At 38.9% G+C, this 26,052-nt stretch overlaps 2 protein-coding genes and 1 long non-coding RNA gene across 3 annotated transcripts in view; all 3 read right to left on the bottom strand.

The window, feature by feature from the left end:
- Nucleotides 1-26,052, bottom strand: part of RPL9 (ribosomal protein L9) — a 388,416-nt gene that overhangs the window by 203,688 nt on the left and 158,676 nt on the right. The window lies entirely within an intron of this gene.
- Nucleotides 1,673-20,539, bottom strand: TMEM156 (transmembrane protein 156). The gene is made up of 6 exons (XM_071743729.1): nt 20,295-20,539; nt 17,189-17,467; nt 16,162-16,410; nt 13,998-14,105; nt 11,023-11,124; nt 1,673-3,011 (listed from the first exon to the last, which is right to left on the bottom strand). The coding sequence occupies exons 1-6, from the start codon at nt 20,392-20,394 to the stop codon at nt 2,998-3,000; spliced, it is 852 nt and encodes a 283-aa protein (XP_071599830.1). The 5' UTR covers nt 20,395-20,539; the 3' UTR covers nt 1,673-2,997.
- On the bottom strand, nt 20,830-22,895 carry LOC139796085 (uncharacterized). The gene is made up of 2 exons (XR_011725821.1): nt 22,483-22,895; nt 20,830-21,105 (listed from the first exon to the last, which is right to left on the bottom strand). It is a non-coding gene; the product is annotated as an uncharacterized lncRNA (long non-coding RNA).

The raw sequence follows: 26,052 nt of genomic DNA, 5'->3' as shown, positions 1-26,052 counted from the left end.
TAGTATGACTGGAAAGCCCTCTGGACTTTAAACATTTTTTTTTTCTGTCTCAGGTCAACCTTTGTTGCTGAGAATATGAGAACATAACCAGCTGCTTTTAGTGTTTGACCTGTGTATTTTCCATGCTCTGACTTCAGCATTTATCAAATTTATGATGGTATGCAGTTTTAGAGTTTTAAAATTGAAAATAAAATGTCAAAAAATTGAGTTAAAAAGATGAGAGAGGGAAAATGGTTTTCAAAGGAAAAAAAAGGGGGGGGGAGGAGAGAGATGTGATCTCTGGAAATTGCAACAATTTTCAAGGTTGGATAAGGAAAAAGACTCTCTAAAAGAATTTTTCAGCATTGTTCAGAATAAACAAGAGATGACATCTGACTAGTTCCAGCAGAACTGGAATATAATTTCTCTTAGGAAGCAAAATGGAAATCTGCCTGAACTTGAAGGAAGTAAGTCGAAGATAAGAACATTCAAAGAGGAAGAGCTCAAAGGAAAGAAGACATCTAATTTCATCACTTTAGATCTGCAGTTCTCATTTTCCCTTTATTGCCCACACCCCAAAAGTCCCTGAGCACAGATCTGCTAAGAACTCCTTATTAGTCTCCCCACTTTGATCTCCTTTTTTTTTTAGCTTCCCTTGACAGTCTTTTTGAGGAGGTGCTCTAACAGACTCAAAGCAGAGCCTCAGCGGTTTGTTCTGCATTTCAGACATTTTACCTAAGGAGTGAAAGAATAACTCTTGTGCAACACTACAGTAATGTGCAAATTGAATCTGAAAGCACTGCAGCAAAGACTGCTCATAATTCTTAGTGAGCTGAATTTGCTGCTGCTGTAAAGAGGCAGGTATGAAGACATGACTCAAACAAATGTGTGCAATTTCTCTTCCACACTCCAGGGTGGAAGCTGAAAGGCATTTGACAAAAGGTGCCAGCTCTGGAGGCAGATGGTGTCACCCATATGAAAGCCAGAACCCTGAGTAATTCAAACCGACTTTAAACACCTTGGGAAGCCTCTCAAAATGGAAAGACACTAAACTGGTTGCTTTTAGGCCCCTTCCTTCTTCCTCCAGTGTAAGGAGGTTGGACTGGAGACTGCTTGAGGTCCATTTCAGTTGGAATTAGCTTTAGGATCACATTTCCTTCTTACCATTTTTACCAGCATCTCCCCATTCTCTCCTTGTTTCTGTTGTTTGGATCATACTTGCAAGACAAGGTAAGCTCTACTCAACAGAGATTAAAATCTTATTAAAAGCCTTTTGGGATTACTTGTCTTGGTTTTTCTAAAGGTAACTTGGAAGATGGAACCTTTCAGGGTATTAAAACCAAACACTTAAGAGAATTGTGGCATACCTGTGGATAATAAAATAGTAAGTCACAGTTTAGCCATTCAAGGAAAAGAGAAAGGTTATAGGCAGCAAGAATAAAGGATTTAAATTAAAGAAGAAATTAAATTAGGGTCACAAGGGGCAGGACTATCAACAAGACCTCTGGATGACTGAAAGGGAAGACTGATAGATAGTGCCAAACATAATTTGAAGCATTTAAGCACTGACAAAAATGGCCTTAGCAATTCTGCAGTGATGTGAGATACTTATGTCTCCTCATCTGTAAGTTGCTGTTCTCTCATGAGAAGAAAAAAAAAAAAAAACCAGAAAAAAACCACAACCAGAAACAAATTGGAAAAGGTTTGTTTTATAGATGGTGTTAACAAATCCATTTCTGAAAAGCTTTAAGTTATTACCCCAGATGAGCATTAAAGCTGCAGAACCCCCAAATCAAGGAAGTCAGTATTTTTCTCTAATTCTTTTATAAGATGGTAACAAACAATAGAAACAAATGTTTTGTACTTATCCAACTAAATATAAAAAAATCCATATGGCTTCAAATCATTCAGAAGCTAATGTTCACAACTATTCCTATTAAATCTGAACTGCTTGGTGCAGTATAATGGCTTGACAAGCAATTTGAAAAAGCTTCAGGAGGAAAAAGCCATATAAATGTAAGGGATGGAAGTTAAAAGTATTAACGTGATGCTAAATTGCTGCATATCATATTTGCAATGGGCAGTTTACAATCTGTTCATCCTGATGGATTTACCACTAGGGAGCCTGAAGTCCTGGCTCTGCAATTTCTGTCTGTGCCTCGTAATTGATGCTGAAATTGTACCCACAAATAATGTGTTTGCACCAAATGAGTTTGGGACCCTGCTCAGCCCAAACAGCTCCATAACACTCAGAGGAGCAGTAATAAATGGAAAGTAAGGAAAAGTTCCAGGAGATAATGAGTCTGAATACTAATGACCTAAGCTAGTACGAAAGATAGAAATGCGATTTATCAAAAGTACAAAACCTCTTTGGTGTCTTAGTGAGTTATTAAAAACCAATAATAATGATTTTGTGGTTTGAAGCCAAATTAATATTTTCTCACATTTTTTTATTTAGCCACTAAGACTTTGCAGAATTTATGATGGTCTTCTTGGTTTACTGCAGAAATGAAAATGTACTGCAGAATTCTCTAATTCTGTGACCTTTCAGCCACCTTCCTCAACAGCCAGAAATTGTATTTTTTAAGCATCTTAGTTACCTAGGCCATTAGATTGGCTGAAAAACATGCACATTTCATGAAAATAGAGGATAATTTGCATCTTTAAACAGACTTACTTATCATCGAGAATTAAAAAATAAGTTTATTCTCTGATAAAAAATGAAATTATTTCAAGATTTATCTCACAACCATATCATTAAGTATGAATCCTGAATGAAGTGAAAGTAGATGTGAAGACTATACTCTCCTGCTGAAGTTATTTCTACAGCAAAACATGATTGTCCACCATTCATATTTCCTTAATACCAAAAGTTATGAGGACAGATAAAATGGAGCTTCTCCACTAAAAGGCATCGTTGGCATTCTCATGAAAAGATGGTAGTTCCCAAACTGAAAGTGGAAATTATTTCTTCTGTGGTGTGTAATGGGTCTTCTTTCATCCAATAGTAATCATACTTCATATGGTGACATCTGAAACCAAAGAAAACAGAACCAGGAAAAAAAGAGGAGGTTAAAAAGCAGTATTACGAGAAAACCTTGTACCTAAGAGGCAGACAAAATAGAAGATACACATGATCAGAGCAAAAGACTGAAGGATGATACTACCACCAGGATGGTGGTTTAGGTACCTGCCCCACAAGGGCAGGAGACAGGAATTTGGGGAGGAGCACTGGACCTTACTTTCAGAGAAGCCTGGAAACCTGAGAGTGGGCAGAGCCAGAAGCTGCCCTAGGGCACACACACAACATCCAGCTGGCTGCAGGCACCAGCTGGGTGTCCTTGAGGAGTCTCAGAAGCAGTTTTTTCCACATTCCAAAGGGAAAAAAATGATCCTCAGTAATCAGCAGTGAGACTTCTGAAATTTTTATTTCATCTTCCAGAGTAACATGTGGTGAGAAACCTTGAAATTCGAAAATTTCCAGATCCAAATCAAGCTCATCTTTAGGTTTTTTTGGGAACTATAAAGTGCTGGGTGATGGGGGAAGCACAGGACTTCTATACTTTCTACTCTCAGCATGAGTGAAAAAGCAAATGTAGCTTGTCACCTATTCTAGTTGTTCATGTAGCTGCAGGCCCAGCAACAACATCTGTCTCCCTTTTCCTTTACATCGTAAGAGCTGGGATAAGAAGTGTTCCTTGGCTGTGAAATCATACTGGAGGCAGCAGCTGCTGAAGTGAGCTAGAAAATGACAAGTGTAGGCAGAATACAATGCATCAAAAATTGATGCTGGGTAATGGAACAGGGGATTTACACAGCCTGCACAGTGCTCCTTACAGTCCAGTTCTGCAAGCAAGCACGACTGCTTCCCTTCAAAAACCTTGCAGTGTTTTCCCGAGAAACACATCCTGGCATGCATTTTATACAGAGCCCAGTAATTGTGCCAAGTACTCTGGAATGTTCTCAGCAATCTGATTCTGTGAGTTCTTTCCTACTGAGAGTTGTTTTCATTTTATTGTATGATTAAGACTTGAATCTGTTATGGAAGCAGAAATAGAAGAGGATTTGTCTTTTGTGATATTTAAAAAGTAAATATTTAATTGAGTGACTGCATACAGATCTGAAAACAATTTAAAGCTGCATGTGGGCATAAATCCTTTTTCCTACTTATCTACAGGAATTAATGAAAGCATAAAAAATGATGTTTTACCAAAACAACCAACTGGCAAACCCAGTATGTCAGAATGAGTAGGGAATTCTGCCTGCAGCATCACACCCAGTTTTATGATGACTTTAACCACAGACTTTAACCACTTCTGAGCACTGAAATGATGCTTTTCAGAAAAAGTGTCTAAAGGCTAATTGGGAAGATACCAGCAATTTAAAATCACACCTACTGTTCTTTGGAAATACATGCATGATTCATAAAACAGTTTACCTGTAATCTCTTTCTCACTCCAGATACTGTGCCTGTGCTAGAATGTTTTGAACTGTGAGTTTCACTGCTTTCCCTGCATAATTTGTATCTTTCTTTGTTTGCGTGGGTGTCTTGCTCCAAGACAGATGAGCAAGGGATTATTTAAATATGAAAACATTTTTATATAGCCACAATGACTTAAGGAAAAACAGGCAAGAAATACTCTGCAACTGAATTTCTAAATTGCTGGGGTAGGGCAGCCTTAGAAAATGACAGCAGTGATTATACTCTGAATAGAACTGGATGGGAATCAGCCTCTTGTGTATTTAGTTACTTAGTAGTCTCTTGTGCCAACCACCTCACATGGGAGGTTTCATGTCCACATGTTTTTAGATTATTTATAAGAGAGGAAAGGGACCCATTAACTTCTTTAATTTTGCAATGTCTGTCAAAGAGGCTTTCACCTTTTTAGCCTCACACATGCTTCCCCTGTGTGTTACTGCTGTCAGTTACCTGTTACCCGGCTTATGTTCCAGTTTTATAATCCACTTCACCTGAGTATAAAATTGTCACTTACATTCTATATTCACTGGGACAACTACTTGTCTTATCTAACTATACAGCTACACTGTCATTCAGAAAGAAAGACAGAAATGTGAAGCACCTCGTGTTCAGGGGTCTCAAACCTCTTTACAAAGAGAGATGGAAGTGCTGATGGTGAAAGGCAGTGCAATGAAATCCACTGGCAATTGGTGATGTTTCATTAGCTTTTACACAGCCTTTGACAAGTCCACTGGTTTTATTAAGAGAATTAATGGGAGGGAGGACACACAGATTGTTTCATCTTGTCCTTGGGGCACTGACTTTCAAAAAGACTGACGCAGCAAACAAGGTGTTTGTGGTAAAAGTGACCAATTTGTGTGCATTTGATCTAACAGCAGCTCAGAGTGTGACACTGGATAACTTTTACAGAAAAAAAAATAGTCCACAATAGTTGGCTTTAAGACACTGAATTTTCCTTCTTTCTTTCTTCATAAAAGTCATCCCTTCATCCAGGAACTACCAGGTATCTCTATCTGTCTCGAATTTCCACAAATAAGGGAGAACACTTTCCTGTCCCTAGACATTCACAAAATCCATTAATGCTCCTTTTGATTCAGAGAATACAATGCTGCTTCCCCTTAAGCAGGCAGAGCACAGAAGTGCTGCAGGAGAGGGCTCACAGTTACTCTAAATGCTACACACACAGGATTTTTAGTCTGCTCTGATCAATCTAAGATTGAAGTGCTCCTCCAGAGGGGAAGAGGCCAGGAAGACTTCCCCAGCCAGTCTGCCCAGTCTCCCCCATGGCCCCACCATTTGGGGAAGACAGACTGCCACGAGGGCAGGACACAGACACAGGGAGAAATCACACCGTGAGACAGATTTTCTTAAGCCTCCAAGGCAGGTGCAATCTGTAATACTATTCAAGTAGCATTTGTTCCATTTCTAGGTTTTACAAGCATTGCCAGGAGGAGGCATCTCTCACTGCACGTTTCTTCTCAGACTTGTTTCCTTACATCTGGACTTCCTGAATAAAAATACTGGACTACAAGGGCCAGAGAAAGTTAGAAGTGGGAGACTAGTTTTAATTCCAAGCATTAAACTAACAAAGAATAAACCAGCTTCTTGTCATTCCTTCTGAATAAGGCAGCTCTATCTTTAATGACATAAATAATGACAGCACAATCGATTTCCTTTTTTTGCAGAATTTGATTAGTGAATTATTTATTTCAAACACATTATTCTCTTCAAGCATCATGTGCAAATCATTTCTTTCCTTGGCCCTTGTCAGAAACAAATGTCAGCATAATCCTGAAATCCAGGACACAATATTCTACACCAGAAAAATAATGCTAAAATTTGCACTGGGACCTTCAGGGACACACAGGGTTTTAAAGACTAACACATTAGTTTACAGATGACTCTTGGTAGCAGAAAGAAACCTGATTTTGTTTCCCTGTCACCTTGTCCTTTGAAAACACATTTTCCAGTTTGTCATCTCATATACTTGGCTAGAAAAAGCAGTAATTTATTTTGAGCAGACATTGCATACCATTTATTCCAAAAGTATGAGGCAGAATAATTGTAGTTGTAAGATATTTACTTATCTTCTACAGCTGATGCACCCATATGACAGTTCTTGTGATCAGGAATTATGGGCACTATCTCTCTGGTACAGTCAGTGGAATCCATTTTTGCTGCTTTTCGCTATTGAAAGTTAAAATAATTTTATGCATATTATTAAACAACAAGTACACCTGCAGAGTGTTGAACACTGAGTCTGCAAGTCTGAAAATAACTGAGATCTATCTGAACACATGGCAGAGGTAGGTGGACAGCCAGATTTTCAGTGGGATTTCAGTGCCTAGGGAGGTGCAGATACATCTCATAGAATCCCACAACGGTTTGGGTTGGAAAGAACCCTTAAAGATCATCCAGTTCCAACCCTCCTGCCATGGGCAGTGACACCTCCCACTAGACCAGGGTCCTCAAAGCCCCATCTACCCTGGCAGAGTTGCTGATCCAATGCATTTTTCAAAGCACTACTGTAGGACTACAATGGTCTTTTAACTCCAGGTCCATCCATAACTTCTGTAGCCCAGGGTTTTTACCAAGTTCAAAACAAGAGAATGAACTGTGCCACTTATGTCTAGCTACATCCATTCTCCACTGACTATATAATTTTGGCTCCTCTCTTTAAAAATGCAATTAAAAAGTAGAGTTTGGATTCTGGTAATTAAGCAAGTTAATATAAAAATCAAAGTAAAAATAAAACTAGGTTTTAAAAATAACAATGGGTCTTGTTTCACCCTTAGGATGAACCTGGAAGGGACTGGAATGTAGGCTGATATTCCCCTCACAGGAATGCTCTACTGAAAGCATACAGGGGCTAGAAAAAACTCCTAAAATGCCTTGAATCCTATAGATTTTATCCTCCTTTCTGATACATAGAAGAAGACCTAAAGTGGTAATCAGGCTTTAGATTTTTCTCTGGAAATGTTGTGTCTTCTAAACATGTAACTCTGTTAAATATTGAATACTGTGACAAGCTTTGCTTTTACCAGCATTAGTCATCTAAGTTACAGAGGAAAAGAAAGCTATTGAGCTATGTCAGGAACTGAAAAGGATCAGCACCAAATTCATGATGCTTCACTTGGCCAAGATTAAATTCTCCCTGGCTTTGCATCTATTTGCTGCTGTGGAAGATGTATCTTGCCTGTCCTCTCTGCTAAAAAGAAAATATATTAGAGAATATATGGAGGAGTGAGTCTGAAGTCACTGGGATAGCAGCCCTGACACTACTGAGCCAGTGTTTGCTTCAATTTCCAAGATGTCAGCTAACCTAGAGCTATAGCAATATAACAGAGAGATGGCAGAATTGTGCCTATTTCATCTCATCTTGTAGAAAATTAACTATTATTTTAATAGGATAGCACAGCAAAACAAACACAGGAATTCAAATTAATGGGAGGAAATTCATCTTGTTCTTTTTTATGTGCAAATTGTAGCTGTCAAGCTAGGGATGTTACAAAGTCTAAACAGTCCAGAAAACAACTGCAGGCCAGAAAACTCTGAGGTTTTATTCTCTGAGTCCTGGTTGTTATCATAATAGGACAATGTTCTTCTTTCGGAATGAGTTATAAAATTAGCATTCATCAGAACTAAATTTGCATTACTGTGAGTCAGAGAAGTGAGTCCAGGAACCCTGGTTTTGTAGCCTAAAATGTATTGAACCAAACAGTGACTCCATGAGCCAGTGGAGTCTCACTGAACACAGGAGAGGAACACAAGGAGTATTCCACTGGAGCTGAGCAGAGCAACGCACTGGGGTGGAACTGAAGTTGCCAACATGGGTGGTAGAGTAAGAACAGGCTGATATTAACAATATGAGTCCCTGCCCCTCACAGCACAGGGAAGGTAGCAGGCCTTTTTTCCCTATGACTTTATGCTTCTTTGAAAGTAGGATAAAACTAAGTAATGTCATTCTCCTGCTAGGAAAAGAAGGTCTAAATAGGAATATACAGTTATAAACTTGCAGCAGTATAAATTCACACTTAAGTATAACTCGTATATTTATATTAATGAAATTTCCAGTATGAAAAGACCCTGCTTGGCAATTCAGCCTAGGTATTAAATGCCCTCATTTATGCAATGTTTCCTGTGCAACTTCTTTTTTTCTTTGTTTTAATAATGTACTGCAAAGTTCAGACACACTGGCTTGCTTCCAACAGGTAATTCTGTGCCATGTCCCCAGGCTTATGTTTTTTAGGGTACAGCTATATGAGAATAGCTGTACTTAATCAATTGCTATTAGTGGACAAGGTACTAAAGTGATTTAGGGAAAGTGAGATAAGGGAAAGGTATAAGGCCAGGGTAAGTGCAGCTGCTTCCCTCTCTCTGCAACTGAGGCCAATATAAGCAGTAAGCTGCACATGACAGTTTAGCAGTTTTTATCCAAGTTCTTTTAAAACACTGTGGAGAATACTGTATATTCCTTTTAATTGCTATTATTAATTTATTCAATTGTTCCAAAACCTCTTATACTGTATCTTCAATTTGAGAAAGCTCCTAAAGGAAATTCTTGAAATAAAAATCTCTTTTGTGGGAATCTCTATGATTCTCTGTCATGAACAAAAGGGAAGGAACTGACTTTTCTTCTGTGGATTATTTTACATGTGCTACTACTGTCGAGTCCTATTTGATACAAAAATGTTCTGTGCCTGGAAATACAGATCAGCCCTAAAAGAATGCTTGGTTCTTGCACTGAAGAAAAAGCACCCTGTACTTTTTCCCTTCTCTTGTGTCTGCATTTAAGGGCAGCTGTGTTTTGTGAATTCATACCATTCAAGGAACTGCTTTACATAAATGCCACAGCAGGAACAAATCCAAAGTCTAGAAAATGTGCTTTGCACAGCCCACTCTCTAGTGCATACTTTTTTGGCTTAACAGCACAGACAACATTTAGTCAACATTTATGACCAGAATGCTTTAAAGCTTCCTTATCCTCACCATCAATTTGGAAGGCTGCAGCTTTAATCCTACCCTAGAGAACATACTATACATTTTTCCTCCTTTCCTCTAGCCACTGGAATTAATGGTAATGATTAATGGACATAAAGGCACTAACAGTTTCACAAAACTAGCATCCATGCCATAAATTATATTTTTGTAGGACCACAGGTGATATTAAGAGAGCAATTTCCTGAGCCTGCCTAGGAACTAATTCTCATTCTCAAAATACAGCTTTCTGTCTTTTTCTTCCCTCATCCTTTCTGAACTTTCAATAACCTTTTAGTAGTATATATACACCTTTTCATCTATATGAGATACCGTGCCATCCTCTCAGATATATATATATTTAGTCTCATTTCAGTATTTCCAGGTTGTACTGTCTTCAATGGATCTCAATGTTTTGTGTCAAGATTCCAAACTATACACTACTGATAGGGAAAATACTATCAAGGGCTGCCAAAGGAGTCTAGAGTAAAGGAGCATGGATTAACTAGAATTGTGTTGTATGAAACCAGGAATTTAATATTAAAATAAAAACCATTATAGCAGTTCATACAACTAAGCATCTTCCTGGGTTAAATGGATAGACTGAAGTGGTACGAACATAGAAATAAGAGTGACAGACCAATATGGGATATCTATTCTCTTCAATAATATCTAGTAAACTAGATTTGAATTTCCTTTAAACTCCATTATCAAAAATGCCTTTGGCTATGCAATTCTAGAAATGCCATTATGAACATGCTGATAAAACACGTAAGATATTAGTGAAGCTACTCAATACAAAAGATGTCAGAAAGATAATTCTTTTCCTGCAGGATGAAAATAATGAGCTCATAAATACATCTTGGAGGTTGCCAGAGCTTTAGAAGCGAGGAGCATAAATTGTACTCCCAGGAGAGTTGAGACAGACAGGGAGCTATTCACTCTTTCCTAGGTAAAATTGAAATGCTACGAGTTGCTGAGTTGTGGAGAGAAATTATTGAGTGTCTTTTTATTCTTGAAGAGTTGACAAAATAAACAGGAGGGTACCCAAGCCTAGCCAAATTTAAACAGTTTTTTTCATTTTCTGGCTTTGTAGTTCTTGTTTTGCAGGGAGATTGGTTTGACATTCAGAGATACTATTCTATAGGTCTTTTTAAAGATAGAGCTGCCTTAATGAAACCAGAGTTCATGAAATTTATGAAGGTTTACATCTCTTCCAGCAATATCCGTAACATACAGAATTACAGCTCCTAATTTCTCCTCATACAGAGATTTGTGGAATCAAAACTTGGAGTCTAACCATGCCATTTAATTTACCTGTGCTAAACATACTACGCTGTCAGAAAGACACATTTTAATTCCTAACAGGCAAAAAAATTTTACTTTGTGGAAAAGTGCCAGCAGAGCCTGCTAGCCATCCATTCCATATTTTGATAGCAGATTTTTTAAAAAATCAAATCTGTGTAGGACCAAGGTAACTCTAAAACAAGCCTGAAGCATCCTCTGACAGGAAACACTTAAAAGGTCTCTCTTCACCTCATGCCTCAAGATTCATTGGATTTTTATTTTACTGTTATATTACTTACCAGGAAAAGGATGAATTTTAGTATCAGGTGTGGTTCTTCTTGTACGTCTGGATGTCTTTCTTCTCAGAATAGTAAAAACTGCTGCTAGTCTGTGGTTAAAATCTGTTTTAAACAAAATGCATTATCCTCAACTATAGAACTACACATGGCACTGATCAGACAGAAAGCTGGTAGACATTTTTTTCTAAACTGTTAAACGCCTTTAATGACAAAACAGGAAAAGGTGATGACAGAAATCTAGGCCCAGAATTTTCTTATTTTCCGGAATGAAATGCAGCCTCACATTTTGAGGACAGATAGAGCTGGGTTGAACACCTCTGACTTTCATCAGCACCCAGATCACAAACTGCAGTCTTTTCATCCTTCTGCTGTTAATGCTGTTTTCTGGTGGGGTTGCTGCAGCTGATGGTGCATCAGTTGTGGTCAGCCCTGTTATATGAAGATAACAGGACAGGGCCCAGCCAGCTTCAGATGACAGGTTCCTTCCAATTCTGAGTAACAGATTGATTTTTATCTTTTTCTTTTGAGAACACTAGAAAACATCATCTTTAAGAAATTCATTAAACTAGCATTATTTAGGTCATGATTTTTTTTTCAATATCCAGCAGAGATCTACAGTACTGAAGGCCTAAGCACCACAGTAACAGTGCCAAAGGAAGCTCTGAGGTGGTTGTAAGAAAAGAGTGGAAGAGGAAAGGCAAAAGGACTAATTTCTTATTTAGTTACTTTGTCATGGATCAGTTGTGACCCCCACCCAGTTTATTTGGATATTTTATTTTATGCACTCATGGAAATAACTTCATTAATGTTTCAGAGAGTCCTAGAGTCTGACTAACAGAATGTATTAGAAGGTCTCAAGAGTAAATGAATAATTCCATATTTCTTAACAGGCTTCAGTCATGCTCTGAAATTAAAAGGAAAACTACTAACTGAATTGTAACTGTAAAATTTTTAGCAGCTGTTTTAGGCACACAGTAATGTTTGGGTAGCCCTGAAAAGGACAGTATATAGACTTACAATTAAAGGTAGCATCATAATATATACCTGTAAGAAATACAACCCTTAAATCTGATTTTTATGGGATTGTATTGTTGACAGTAGCATACTGATACTGTTTATATTGTTATCTGTTGTAAATGTAACTAATAAAACCACTATTCATCTATTAATAGAAACTGTATTCTAGAGGCAAATGAGTAATTAGAAACCCTGCTTGTGTCCATGACAGCTGTCAAAAACACGCACTTAATATAAAAATGTGTTTGATAATAAAGGCAGTAATTAATTAATCATAACTACTAATAGTTCTGCATTAAAAATGAGATGCTATGACTCACAGCATAGAAAACCATACTCATGACATTTATAGGTAGTTTTGAAATTACAAAAAAAAAAAAAAAAATTCTTTTAAATTAGAGCACTTAATAGCCCACTTATAAAGACCTAACTTACACTTTGTGGGTTTTTTATATACATAAAATAGGTCTCAGAATTTGGGTCTAGCATTAAGTAAAAAATCACAGATTTTAAACAAGAAAATCTTCTAAGAAGTTTCTCTAAGGAAAATCTTCTAAGGAGTTGGTGAGGGGGCACAGATTTCCCATTTTAGGCAACTATTTTGCTTATTCATTAAAATTTATGCATAAAATATTGACATTGTGAAAAAAAATCACAGAAACATTTTGTGTGGGGCACCCCTCTTCCTTCTGTTCAGTTATGATTAAAGTTGGCTCCTACTGCTTTTTTGTTACAAAGCTGCCTGTGGATACAGCACAGATGATGAGGGGAATGGATACAGCTCATCACTTTTTCATTACCCCAGTGACCAAGGTCTCCATTCAGCATTTCTGGGCTACAAGGGGAATGGGCATCTGGCTGTAATAACAACCGAATGCTGGTTGCTCACTCAGAGCTGACACAGGCAGAAAGTCTCAGGAAATTGCTGTGAAAAGCATCTAAAAGCTATTATCTCAGGTAAGAGGCTAAGTAACACTCCTTTCACACTGATGAAAGGGAGCTTCCTGTACCATGTACCTCTGACTTGGGATAAACCCAAGGGTGGGCACCTGACAAGCAGACAATTTTCTGCATTGGTTTTGTTCAGATGACTTTATCTCAATTGTTCAAAAGTCTCAGGCTTATTCAAGGATACTACTACACTTTTATTCTTGCTTTCTTCTATGTGTATCGCTAGAAGAAATACTGTAAATCCTGATTTCAGGCTATATCCCAGGTGAATTGCATAGGAAAGGCCTGTCCTGCCTGGTGAAGGCATTCAGTGGAAATAAGTGTTGAACTAAGGACAAGTTCTTTCATAGCAAAATTTCAATCACTCAGAATAGTCAATACTGGTGATTCAGAGATTACAGTAATATTTTCTTTGCTGAAATAACAGTAAAGAGAAATGTTATCTGGCTTGACTCAGATCTGGGCTTAAGAAGGCATAGCTTGGTTGATGTGTATGAGCTCACACCACTGCTGAATTTAGATAACCAGTTCTTAGGACAGACAGCTGAGCACGTAACTCCTCATATCTATCCTGAAATTCTTCTTGACCGTGACCTGGATGAACCATCTTCAGGAAGGAAAGGGTATTTCAATCTGCTTGTATTGGTCATTGGCATTTCTCCTTTAGACCTTCAATAAGGTTCAAATGTAATCAGTTTATCTACTGGAATCAGTATGAAACCAGGAGTTCATATCACTGAGGAACACAGACCACCAAGCACCTGTCAACATCCCCAGATTTCATTCACCATCAACAAGCTTAGATTTGCATCCACAATTCAAAGATGAGAGGTGATAGTATCAATCGCTGGAGTATTTCAGTCCCTCTGTAAGAAGATTTTACCAAATCCCAATTAAAACATTGGTGTCTGAACCACATTAATAATTAACAGCTTTGCTATTGTAAATTAATAAATTCTTATTGCATAGACATCTAAATTCATGCAGATTAATGCTTTGTTACTTACAGTTTTGATCATTTTCTTGGAGTATTTTGCAGATGACAATTGAAACAGTAAAGACAAATACTACTGGAATCATAGTGAGCCAAATGATCTTCGTCATACACATTGGATCTGCCCATAAAATGTAGAAGAGATAAAATGAGACAAGAAAACTTTGGCAGAGAAAAGCAGAACATTCATTCTTGGTAGGCTTTTGGACCATGCTTATCCCCCTAGATAAAAATTTAAAATAAAATAGAATATTATGCATTTTTTCCAGCCTTCCTATCTAGAATTTAGTTCAATTTTCACCAGTATCTATCTTCCCATGTCTGAAATAGATATACATAGCTAAGTGAATAGAAACTTTTCTTATTTGTATTAACTGTTATATGCAACTCAGCCAGGAAGCAAATGTTTCAAAGATCAAGATTTATATTTGAAATATAACAAGGGTAATATTCATTCCCTCTTTGTCTGTATGTCTGGCTGCAGCACAAAAGGAATTGGTCCAACATTGGCATTTTCAACCTCCTGGTCCATCTTCATGTGCAGGGGAAGGTAAGATTCTTCTACACATTTCAGATTTCTTATCAAAAGGTGAGGAAATGCCACCAAGAGGACCCCTCTGGGGAGTTTTTTTAACTGACATTACCCTGAGTGAGAATCAGTGTGGGGCTGTGTGTAGGATGTAAGCTGCTCTTTTGGACAACTGCAGCAGAAGCGTTCCCACAGTGAACCTAGTTCCCAGTAACTAGTTCAAGTCAGGACTATGTACCACAGCAAAAGAACTTTCCTCCCTGCTTGTCTGAAAAACTTTTCAAATTTCTTCAGGAGCAGGAGCTGCATGCTAATGCACACTTTATCATTGTCAAATAACTATTAAAAAACCCAATTATATTACTATGACTCATATAAAATAAAATTACATACTATAGCCAAACCACAGTTTTCCTTTCCTTGACTCAATAGTATAATTAGACCTACACCAATGTCCTTTTTGTATCTTCTCCACTGAGAAGTCGTGAGGTATCTGCCAATGATCCCATGGCTCTGAGGTAAGCACACCTCATCCCTCCTAATTGAGAATTAAAATTATATTTTTAGAGAGACATTTGGGCTCCTTTAAAACATCTTGCAGTAACTTGTAATGACTTGTACATCACTTGCCGATTGAAAGCCCTGAGCACCTCTCTAGCTTTGTTTGAGGTAAATAGAAAAAAAATACATTGTTAATCTTTATTGCTAATTTGAGATAACTGCTTCCTAGGTATATCATCATTAGCAAAGGGTGGTTACACCATAGTTTTGACATGAGTTAGCAGGGCAAGTGACAAACTACACTCTCATAGCTCAACCTACTCATTTAAAAAAAAAAAACAAACCTGAGCTGGCCTCTGTTCTCTAGGATTTTACCTGGGCTTGTTTAACATAGACTTAGCCAGCTCCATAACACATATTTTTTTTCAGTTAAGGTAAAGCATAAAATGCATTTCCCATACAAAACTAAATGAGTGTAATAATTCAACAATTCCCAGATGGCAAGTATTGCATATAGACGGGCTGGAAGCCCTGATCACAGTTAGGCAATCAGCCAAAAAACTCCCACAACACAAAGAGAAATTTAAAAAGCTGACAGCCTGTCCTCTGGGAAAACTAAGCCTAGTTCAGCTTAGATTTCTCTTTTAAGCCTTCTGTAGTGAGGCTGTATAATAGGATATTGCAGTATGACATTAAGAAAAGTCAAACCTGTCTCCTGGTTCTTCTGCCACAAAAGTTAACAGGAATTTTTTTATTTTACCTCCAAGGCAACAGGGTTATGCCATTATCAGGGAGGGGAGGGAAAAAATAATTCCAAGGTTTGTCATACAAGCAGTTTGTGAGTCTGTCACTGCTAAACAACAACAACAAAAAAAGTACAGACACTTTGTTGTGTTGCTTCCAGGAAAAAAAATAAAAAAATAAAAAAATGCACAGCTAAACCTTCTTTAAATCAATCTTAAAACTGTCAGTTGTGTACTAGGGATGCTTTTATACTAAGGGATAATCAAAATTATATTATCTTCTGAAATACTTAAATACTTCCAAATGGCTGCTGAAAACAGAGAATTACCAACTGAATTTTGTTTTTTCAATTTTAATATTGTTTCTGTTTTGATTTCCATTCTGACTCTTCTTTGTAACTTACATTCCACATAGGACTTCAGTTGTAGTGAAATATTTATACAGTCATTGTGGTCTTCCATCATTGACACTAGGCAGGAATGATTCAGGTATTCTTCAGTTGCATTTCTTCCTCCAACCATAGAACTGTTGATGTGGATTTCCAGAAGGTAGTAAATAGTATGCTCTACTTCTTTCTCAGAAAACTTAGTGAAATTGAAATATTTATAAAAATAAATAGCGTCTTCTGGTTTCACTTCAAACGAACCTTTGGCTTTTGGAAATAAAAATTTTAAAAAAAACCAAAACTGTTATAAGACCTGTGATACACAAAGAGACAGCTATCAAAGAACAACAGAGTAAGTTATTGGTCTAATTTGCAAAAACATACACTAGGCCTTTACATTATTGACTATGATAAATGAATTAAAGGATACCATGAAAAGTTATTCTGAACATGCCTGAAGAATATTGCATATCTATACAAAATATACTTCCTCTGCAAATTATAGCCCCTTTTTTGCTTTACTACCAGCTTTAGAGCTTTTCAGGTTTTTTTGTGTTGTTGTTGCTATGTTGTCTGTTGTCAAATGTAACAGACAAAAATCTGTAGGAAGGTAGGTATATAAGAGCATTCCTAAGAGCCAGATGGCAGATGTCAAATTTACAACAAAAATGTTCTAGGTAGCTGCAGATAAGGTACTCTTTTTACTCTTTTCTCACAGCACCCTACTTCCAGACCAATACAAAGCCCTCTGAAGATAATGACACCTGCCCACGCCACAGTTTATACAGAATATTCAACAAAAAAAACCCATACTTTGCTACTGATATGTTTCACTGACAGCTGGGAATGAATGCCACTGAGAATCTGGCATAAAAACTGCATTTTCTAGCCATGTAAAGACAAGCTAAAAAAAACATTCTTCATAGGTCTGCAAAGACTACACAGAACCAGCAGCATATTAAAATTTTCTTTCAATTACCAAACAAAAATGTCTTTTATGTTGTAATTAACTACTTCAAAATGAAGTTTCTCTTCATCTACTTACTTTCTTTAACTGCTGACCCTGATCCTTGATGATCCACATTGACATTTCTCCTGGATTCACACTCTGTGTGTTTAGTATGGGACTGCTGTTCCCTCATGGCAGACTGGCAAACACATGGGATATTTTGGAAATTTGAATGATTTACAGTGACCTTCAGTAAAATGTTCTGTTTATCTCTTTGTTGCACTGATCTTTTGCAAGAATTGTTAAATGTACAAAGTGGAAAAGTGGTGCTTTGTGATGAGCAGGTATCCATGCATGACACGATTACAGTGTTAGCTGTAAAAAGAGGAGAACTATATTAATAAGACAGTCATATAGGACACATGGACAAATATATGTGTGGAAGCATCATGTAGCAGATCCTTTAATCATCTTGTGAAGAATTGCACTTTCTTGAGGGTTATGGCAGCACACTGAATGCACCAACAAGTGAGAGAAAGCAAACACAGTCTCCCCACAGTCTCGATGCTGGATTTTATTGTTGAATTGTATGAAGTCTCTTATACCACTAACTTGCATTTGTGGTGGTATCTAGTGGTGGTATCGAGGCACATTTCTGTTTCAAATCTGCTCCATTTTGATTGTACTTGAGCAGAAGATGAAAGCACTCTCATTTGGAGCCAACACTTAGCCCTGGAATGATGCAGTTGCAAAGCATTGGCACAATTTTGTTGTAAAATAGATATAATCAGAACAAAAACTTTCTTTGCAATGACATTGAAATGGCACAGTGAAAATACACAGAAACGCTGCTGCACCCTCTGACCACACCCTTCATATTCTCTTACATTCAGTCAACAAACATCAGTCTTAATTATGACCATTGGCTTCGGTGTTCATTGTCAAATTCCAGTATCAAATTACTGTAGCAGAAGTACATTAATGCAGTTCTGGCAAGTAGCAAAACCCACATCAAATTAATTATTAATGGTGCTGTTTTAGCTGTCTTCTGCATCAAAATAGGGCTTTATTGTACAAATCATGCATTTTTACCTCAGTTAAGTTGCAACTATTTTTTCAATATGATAAAAAATTAAAAATAAAAAATCCTGACCCCAACATGAAATATGTATTTATGAATACAGATAACCACTTCCTGGAGTTGATGCAGCTCCAACCTGTGGTTTTGCAGCGGAGTTTCTGATTCTAGTAGTACCCTTGCCTCTCTATGAAGAGGAAATTTTGCATCTAACTCCTATTATGAGTAATTGGAGTAATATGTTCATAAATCCTACAGAGAGAAAAACATAGCCCGTTATTGCACCAGTGCTCAGCTACAATCTGACAGCTTCAAGAGGCCACCCTGTGCTCACATCACAACAGGCTGACCTCAGAAACAGTTCAGTGAAGGATTTCAGACAGGATGCGGGAATAAAATCCAAAAGTCCAGTGCCAAAGTCAATTATCTTCACTTTGCTAACACTACATCAGAGAGTCATAAACTCCTTAAAAAATGTAATTAATTGAAATTTGAAATACAAGTCTCATGCAGGTAAGAAAATAATTCATTTTAATACAAAAAGGAAAAAGGTCAGGCAAAATTTATAGTTTGATTTTTCCCTGAGGCAAGTCAAAACATTTCCCTCAAAACACCCAAAAATCTAACCCACACAACCTGGAGTGGAGCAGGCTCCTGAGGTGAAATTCTCCCAGCTGCAGAAGGCATCCTGTGCAGAGCTTCTGAGATGCAGAGCCAGGTGCAGAAACTGAATGCTTGTGCTGTTCTCATGCCAAGGTGTGTGTGCACCTGGGCAGCCTCTCTGAAGCCCCTGCTACAGCTCTCCAGGTCAGCTCGTGGTAATTCTCCACCACATGCCCTTCCCCAAGAATTTGTACAGGGACTTGAGAATCTCCTGACTCTGCTGTGACAGCACTCCATGTACAGCACTGTGAAGCCCATTTTGGACTTCACACACAGCTAAACAGGATCCAGAGCTGCCTGTGAGCCGTGTTGTACACAAAAGGCACGTTCTCTGAGCAGGAAAAGTTTGAATGCTGTCCTGTTAGGGAGGGTGCTTACCATCCTCTGGAATGATCTTTACTGAGAAAGCCACACAAGTTACAGTCTAGCATCAGTACACATTGGTTTATTCCATCTTACAGGACTGTGGACTTTCTAGAGAGGGATTTGTATTGTTGAACACCACAAGCAAGACTGCAAAAAGATGACATTTTCCCTGCATAGAGGTGAAATATTAATTATTCCAACAGCTTCAACTGACTCAGGAATTCTATAATATTTGAAACTTGTGACTTACCAAGTTTGTTCATTTATAAAATACTAAAATCCATAAATTATATTCTACTTACTGTCCTGTTTATTCTTTGTGGTTAATTAAAATAGAAATTAAATGTAAGTAACTCAGTCTGGGTTATTTTTTTCCCCAGAAAATTATGCTTCATAAATAATTTATTTCATGATGCCTGGGAACACACACCATTTGTCAAAGGGATGCTCTGTAATATAACATTTATCTGTTGAAAAGCTGAGTTAGGAATAGATGTGTCAAAACCATTTTAATATTAATTTATTTATAGATTTTTAACAAAGCACTGAACTTCCACACAAAAATTTTGCATTCATCGTAAATCCAGTATTGACCTTTAGGATCACCAAGATGTTCTTGGGATTTATGTTAAAAGATTTGCTTCACTCAGTTACATGTATTTAGCTCTACTTTTTGTTAGGTTGCTACTGCATATTTCCTTCAAACAGTATCTCAAGCCAGATAGTAATTGTGCAAAGTTTTACAGGCATTTAAGCATAGAAATTGTAAGAAAAGTTATTTTTAAGACATTTAGTATCTGGTATAAAAGAGCATACACTTTCACTACTCTCCTCATGCTGAAGATAGTAAAAGTACAGTTGCATGGAAGTAGTTACAAACCTTTTGCAGTGTAAGGGAACACACAACAAATTCCTTTCAAACTACCATATTGACTATGTCAAGCTAAAAATCTAATGAAAAAAATCCACACACTCTGCAAAGTCCACGTGAGTTCAGCATCCTAACCATCACTTTTATGAAAGCACGTGCCAAATTTTGGATTGCAATCAGACTTTATAATAAATAAAAGGCTATTTTAAAAGCTGATCACTCACCTTCATGGATTTTGAAAAATTCAGGTAAGCACAAAATAAACAGGGTAATTATTCCTAGTGCTAATTTGAAGAGTTCTGATTGTCTCCAAAGCAAGCACATGTCACTGAAGAGCTCCCATCAAGCACAGTGGTGGCAACTTCCTTCCTGGTTTGGCTTTTAACTTAGTGCAGACTACGCAAAACAACATCTATTCACTTCCTTTTGCTATTATTGCTTTTCTTTTTACTTCTCATTATGTTAAGTTGCAGAGAGACAAGTTTTGTTCTTACACTGGCATGAAGATGATTCAAATAAACATGCTGAAGATTAAATTCATGTACCATAATAAAAGTAAGAGAAAAATCATGCATAGGAACTGTTTTATTCATTTGGGGTTGTTCTGTTTTAGGAACATCATCCCCTGATGGCCAGTTTCATAAACCTTCTAAACATTAAAGGAACCCTGGTGAAGGAATTTTGTTCTCATTTGGCCAAGAAGATTTAAAAAAAAAAAAATGAGACAGACCTTCTAAAGATGAGTCAGAACCACGTGAGTCAAACATGGAGTTTTATTGCATTATATACATACGCATTGGGGCCAGGGGGAAGAAAATTTTATGTAGTAGAAAATCATTAAAATTTTAATGGGCTATTATTTTGATTATTATTATTATTTTATTATTTTGATTTGTCTCTGATCTGGCAAATAAGTGATGCAATAAGTACAATGAACTGAATGTGAGATGTTCATATTATCATTGCTGATGCATTCTGAAAAGACAGCAGATGTTCTCCCAATCTGCAGATGTCTTCAGTCCGTATGTTACTATCCTTTACATTGAAAAAAGACAGACATAGCCGTTACTATTCCTATACATTGTAGCCACGATTTTCAGCTAAATTTCCCAGTTAAAAAAACAAGTCTTTCTGACATCCACTGTTCTGTTCCATAAAATCTTTCTTACAGATAAGACTGCAAAGACTATTGCTGAAAAGTTCCAAATAAAAGTACTCTGAATAATGCATATGTAAAAACAATGTGACTCAAGTAGAGAGTATATACAGTATGAAGGATTTAATTAATTCCAAAAGCTCTGTTCTGATACAGTGTTTTCCCCATGAGCCATTAAGTATTGCGTACTACCAAAGTGAATCAGTGCTCTTGAAGTTAAAACAAGAGATGTCCTACAAATATGAAATGCCCTTCGTGTCATCTATTTATCTCAGAAGATGAGTGAGCAAGGTGGAAGCAAGTACAGTATTCATTGTACAGGAATACTCTTAACAGACTATAATGAACATAAATTTATTAATACGCTATTTCAGGTGAAGCACTTTTATGCAATGAAAGCAATGAGAACAAGGGAAAATGAACTGATTTTTTTTACAGCATGGTACAACAGAATAAGGACATAGGTACGAATTTAAAAAGTAAAATACACCCACTGCTCAGTCTATATTTGTCATCTGTTACCAAATTAGCTTTACTTCGTGAGAGACCTGATTGCCCCTTAAGTATCTTTCACACAATTTCTTTATATTTTCCTGTTTTCAAAGTTGCATCGTGTCCTCCCACCCTTTTCTGCCAGAAAGAATAGGAAAAATACTGGAAAATAAAAGGAGGATTTTGTCAAGTAATGTGTTTCTACTTTTCCTGATACATTCAGACTTTCATTGTAGTTGGTAGTGCCTAAGGTCAGAAGAGATATCACTCCACAGGTTCCCACCTGAGTTTAGCCTGAAATAATAATAACTAAATAAGCAGATAAGTAGTATCTATTTTAGAGTTAATGTGACAGCACATTTCAGTTTAGTTTCTGAGTTCAGGAGCCCACGTATAGTCTGTCCACACATCCCAGGGACACCCTGAACTTTAGATTCTGTTGCCCTTAGCATATATATATATATATATATATATATACATATATATATGTTTGTGTATATACTAGCTGAAACATGTATATGTGTGTGTGGCCTCAAGTGAAAACTAAATTGAAAACCAGTTTTCTTTCTTGGTGTCATGCTTCCTTCACCTAGCTATTCATTTTTAGACAGCCGCAACCATTAGTAGCTCTGAAACCCCTATCCTTTGGTCCATTATAGTTGAAATTGGCAAAGTCAACCGGGATAAGAAGGAGCAGCCAGCCAAAGCACAGAGCGACACAGGCCACATTTCCTTAGTCAGGCAAAGGAAGAAGCACTTTTTACCTCATTACTGCACCAGTCCTGTGCTGCCACGCCTCAGCAATGTTCTCGCACACCCTTAAATCAGTTTTACCAGTCAGAGGCACATCTGACTGCCACACACTCTATTAGCTTGGAAAATTATTCTGCCTTCGGGTGGCAGAGATCACCCGCCGGGCGTTGCGTATCAAGGCCGGGAAAGGCTGGAGCGCGTTCGCCTGTCAGACGGAGATCCCGGGATCCCAGAGGAGGCTTAGGGCGGCGGTGTGTGTCACTGTCCGTTTATTTCACTCGAATGGGGGAGCGGGAAGTTACAGCTCCGGGGAACTGAGACGACAGGCAAGGGCACTGGGGGCCAGCATGAGGCCATTTGTGGGGTTTATCAAGAGAAAGGAAACCCCACCGCAGGGTACACGGGGACGCTGCCTCCCCCCGCCCCTCCCTGCCCTGCCCGCCTGCCCCGCCGGGAGGGGGAGCGCGAGCACCGCCGCAGCCTGAGAGGATCCGCCCCGCCCCGCCCCCCCACGCGCGGCCACGCGCTCCCCCGGCCGGTGGGCGCGCGGAAGCCGACGGTTGGCGGTTGCCTTGTGGCAGCGAGGCGGGACCTGGGGCTGTGAGGGGCGGGGCCTGGGGCTGCGAGGGGCGGGGTCTCCTCCTCAAGCCCCGCCCCCCGTGGGTTCCTCTGTCCCCGCCCCTCCCCCCTCCCGCGCGGTCGGCCCTGGGGCCGGAGCCGCCCGAGCGCGCAGGGGAGGGGCCGGGAGCGGGGCCCGCGGGGAACCCGTGAGCGCCGGGGAGGGACCGCGCAGTGCTCGCCGCCGCCTCCCCCGGCAGAGCGGGAGTGCTGGCTGCCGCCGGGGCGCAGTGGGAGGGGAAGGGAAGGGGGGGGGGGTGCTGGGGTGCCGGGGCCTCCTGTGCGATTTACTCTTTTGCCCGCCCCTTCCCAACCTCGCCCCCTTCCCGGACCTTGAGAGGTGAGAAGGGCGGCCGGGGCTTGGCAGTGAGAGGAGGGGGCCTGTGGCTGCCGGGAGAGGGAGGAGAGAGTGGAGAAGGAGGAAGAGGAGGGAGAGGGCTAGCAAGAGGCGGGCTATCGCCTTCCCCTCAGCCGGGCTCTGTCCTGCCTGCCTGCCTGCCGGCGGGAGCGCTGGGGAGGGGTAGCGGTCCCTGCCAGGCGCGGCACGGGGCACTGGGCCGGCACCGAGCGGGGATCCGGGGGCTGCGGTGCGGGGTAGGGCGGTGGGGAGAGGGCGGGGTAACCCCCGTGGCGGACCCAGTTCGGAGCGAAGTAAAAGTGCACTTAACACGCTAGGCTTTCGGGTATTTGGCCCGTTTGTCTCTTAACCTTCACGATCGTAGTATGAAAGAGTGAACAAGTAATTTTTTGGGGTTTTTTTTTCTTTGAGTCTTGACGAACAGAGGTAGAGCAGTGGCTGCCGAATCACCAAAATGGGGAGTGGTGTTATTAGAGAGGAAAAAAAACGCAGAGTCTAAGTGCTGCTGTTTAGATGTATTATTGGTTTATGTTTTTTCTTAAAGCCCGTTTGTGGCTTTGAACTCGCGCCCGTTTAACTGTGTGAACAATGATAGAGCTTCGCAGTCCAGCTGAAGTCAAACCATCCATGGCTCATGATCACAGGGTGTTGTAGCAGTGAGGTCAGATTTTTAGCCAGCAACGTCAGAATCGCAAAACCAGTAGGCTTGAGTTTTCTCATTTCTTTTACTTAAAAATTAATTCTGAAATTACATAAGCTAAACTCCAAACACAACCATATTTCCAGGTAATTGTCTATTAAGCCTTCTCACTAGCATGAAAAGGAATAAAAATTGGAACTCATGGTTTATGTTGGTGTTGCTTTTGTATCTAGAGCCTTTGTACTCTTATGTGTTGTAGGGATGGAACCTTTTCAAAAACAGATTACAAGGTGTATTCTCACGAGCAGTTTATTAATATTGCTAGAAAAGATCTCTGATCATTTCTTTTTAAGGTATTTTTGCATGAGAATTTCCAGAGATATGTAGATGAATATTAAAAAAAAAAAAAAAAGCCTTGTTCTTAATAGATGTGCTCCTGATATAGAAGGTTGTGTTCTCATCTTATGTTTTTCCTGTTTTCCACTTACGGCATAATGATAAAGAGCATAAAGCAGGATAGAACCAAGTAACAAAATAATGACAACCCTGATCTGAGTGAGATAGGGCCTTCCTCTGGTGGATCAGCTTTTTTGAACTATCCTTCAGGTATGCCCTCTGGATGGGCAGGTCCACTACCAAAGCCAGCATCCTTACTCCTTGGCAGTAGATTTTAACACGTGTTTCACAGAAATGTGGTGACTGCAAATTTAAAATAGAAAAGAATGAGAGAAGATTAAAAGATCTCCTATTAGACCACTATCGTCAAACATGACTGAAAACTGCTGCCAACAATGAAATTTCGTATTGGTGAATGTGTCCATCTCTCTGGACTTCTGTATCACCAGAGCTTTTTAAGATTGTTCTTTAGTTGTGATGTTGTCTTGTGGTTTTGGTCATGCAGTTAAGTGTTTCATGATGTGGTAAAGAAGATTACCTAATCAGACATAACATCACATCACCCAGTAATGAAAGTTTCTACATGTCCTAAGAAATTACCATGTGGTTTTAAAAACATTTCCCTTACTAAACACTTAGAATGGGAAAGTTTCCTTCCTCCCCTGTCAGGTTAATTGCCTTCTGTTATAGCAGTATTAACAAATAGAAGAATGAATTAATTGCCAACCTAACTATCCACCATTTGTTTTTTTTCATAAGAACAAAAAATTCAAAATTACCAACAAAGCAACTGCTGACCACAAATACATGCATTGATTGGCTGTATAGCTTTAAAAATATATATGTATGGGAGCGATGAGGTTACATACTCCAGATGCAAGAATGAGCTGATAGTACTATTCAGACAGATAGAAGGTTCTTGCAGCTTGTAAAAAGATCAGACCATGAGAGGTCAAATATTAGGTATCACATTATGCATGCAGGTGTCCCGTGGGGCTATGTTTTCCTTCACTTTAAAGTGCATATTCAGTTTTCTTGGTGCTGAGCCAAAGGCAGACATAGTATTTCAGCAGACTAGGTTTTCTAAGTAGAAGTGTGGAAAATTTTTTGTGACCTGTATATAGGAAAGAATTGAGAACCACTGTAACAGTAAGTGTGAATTCTTATAGAGCTGCTCCATTTATTGAAGCATGTTTAGTGGTGGCACTTGGCTTTATTCACCAGCACAATCAATGTTGCTCTTTGGCAACAGTGTTCAGTTTAAGTGCTTCATGTGGTAGAGCAATCCTTCAGTGCTCTTCCCTTCATGGAATTACAGCTAGGCAAAGGCAGGGGACGAAGTACACTGAAACAAAACAAAACTCTTTTGTAACCCCATGTTTCTCGAGAGTGTATATGCCTTCAGATGTCCTAATATTTTTTTCTCTTTCTTTGAAGTCTTTCTGGTGTGTATGTAATTTGCAGTTGTGGAAGGAGTTAAGGTGACAGTTGTGCAGTGACACACTTAGCTCCTTCCTCTTAAAACGTTTAGTAATCACAGGACAAACAAAAGGAAGTTCTCTATGAAGA

Source organism: Heliangelus exortis, chromosome 4 (genome assembly GCF_036169615.1).
Source record: "Heliangelus exortis chromosome 4, bHelExo1.hap1, whole genome shotgun sequence".
Classification (NCBI taxonomy): Eukaryota; Metazoa; Chordata; class Aves; order Apodiformes; family Trochilidae; genus Heliangelus; species Heliangelus exortis.
Note: the sequence above shows the minus strand (reverse complement) of the source record. Positions and strands in the feature narration are given on the sequence as shown.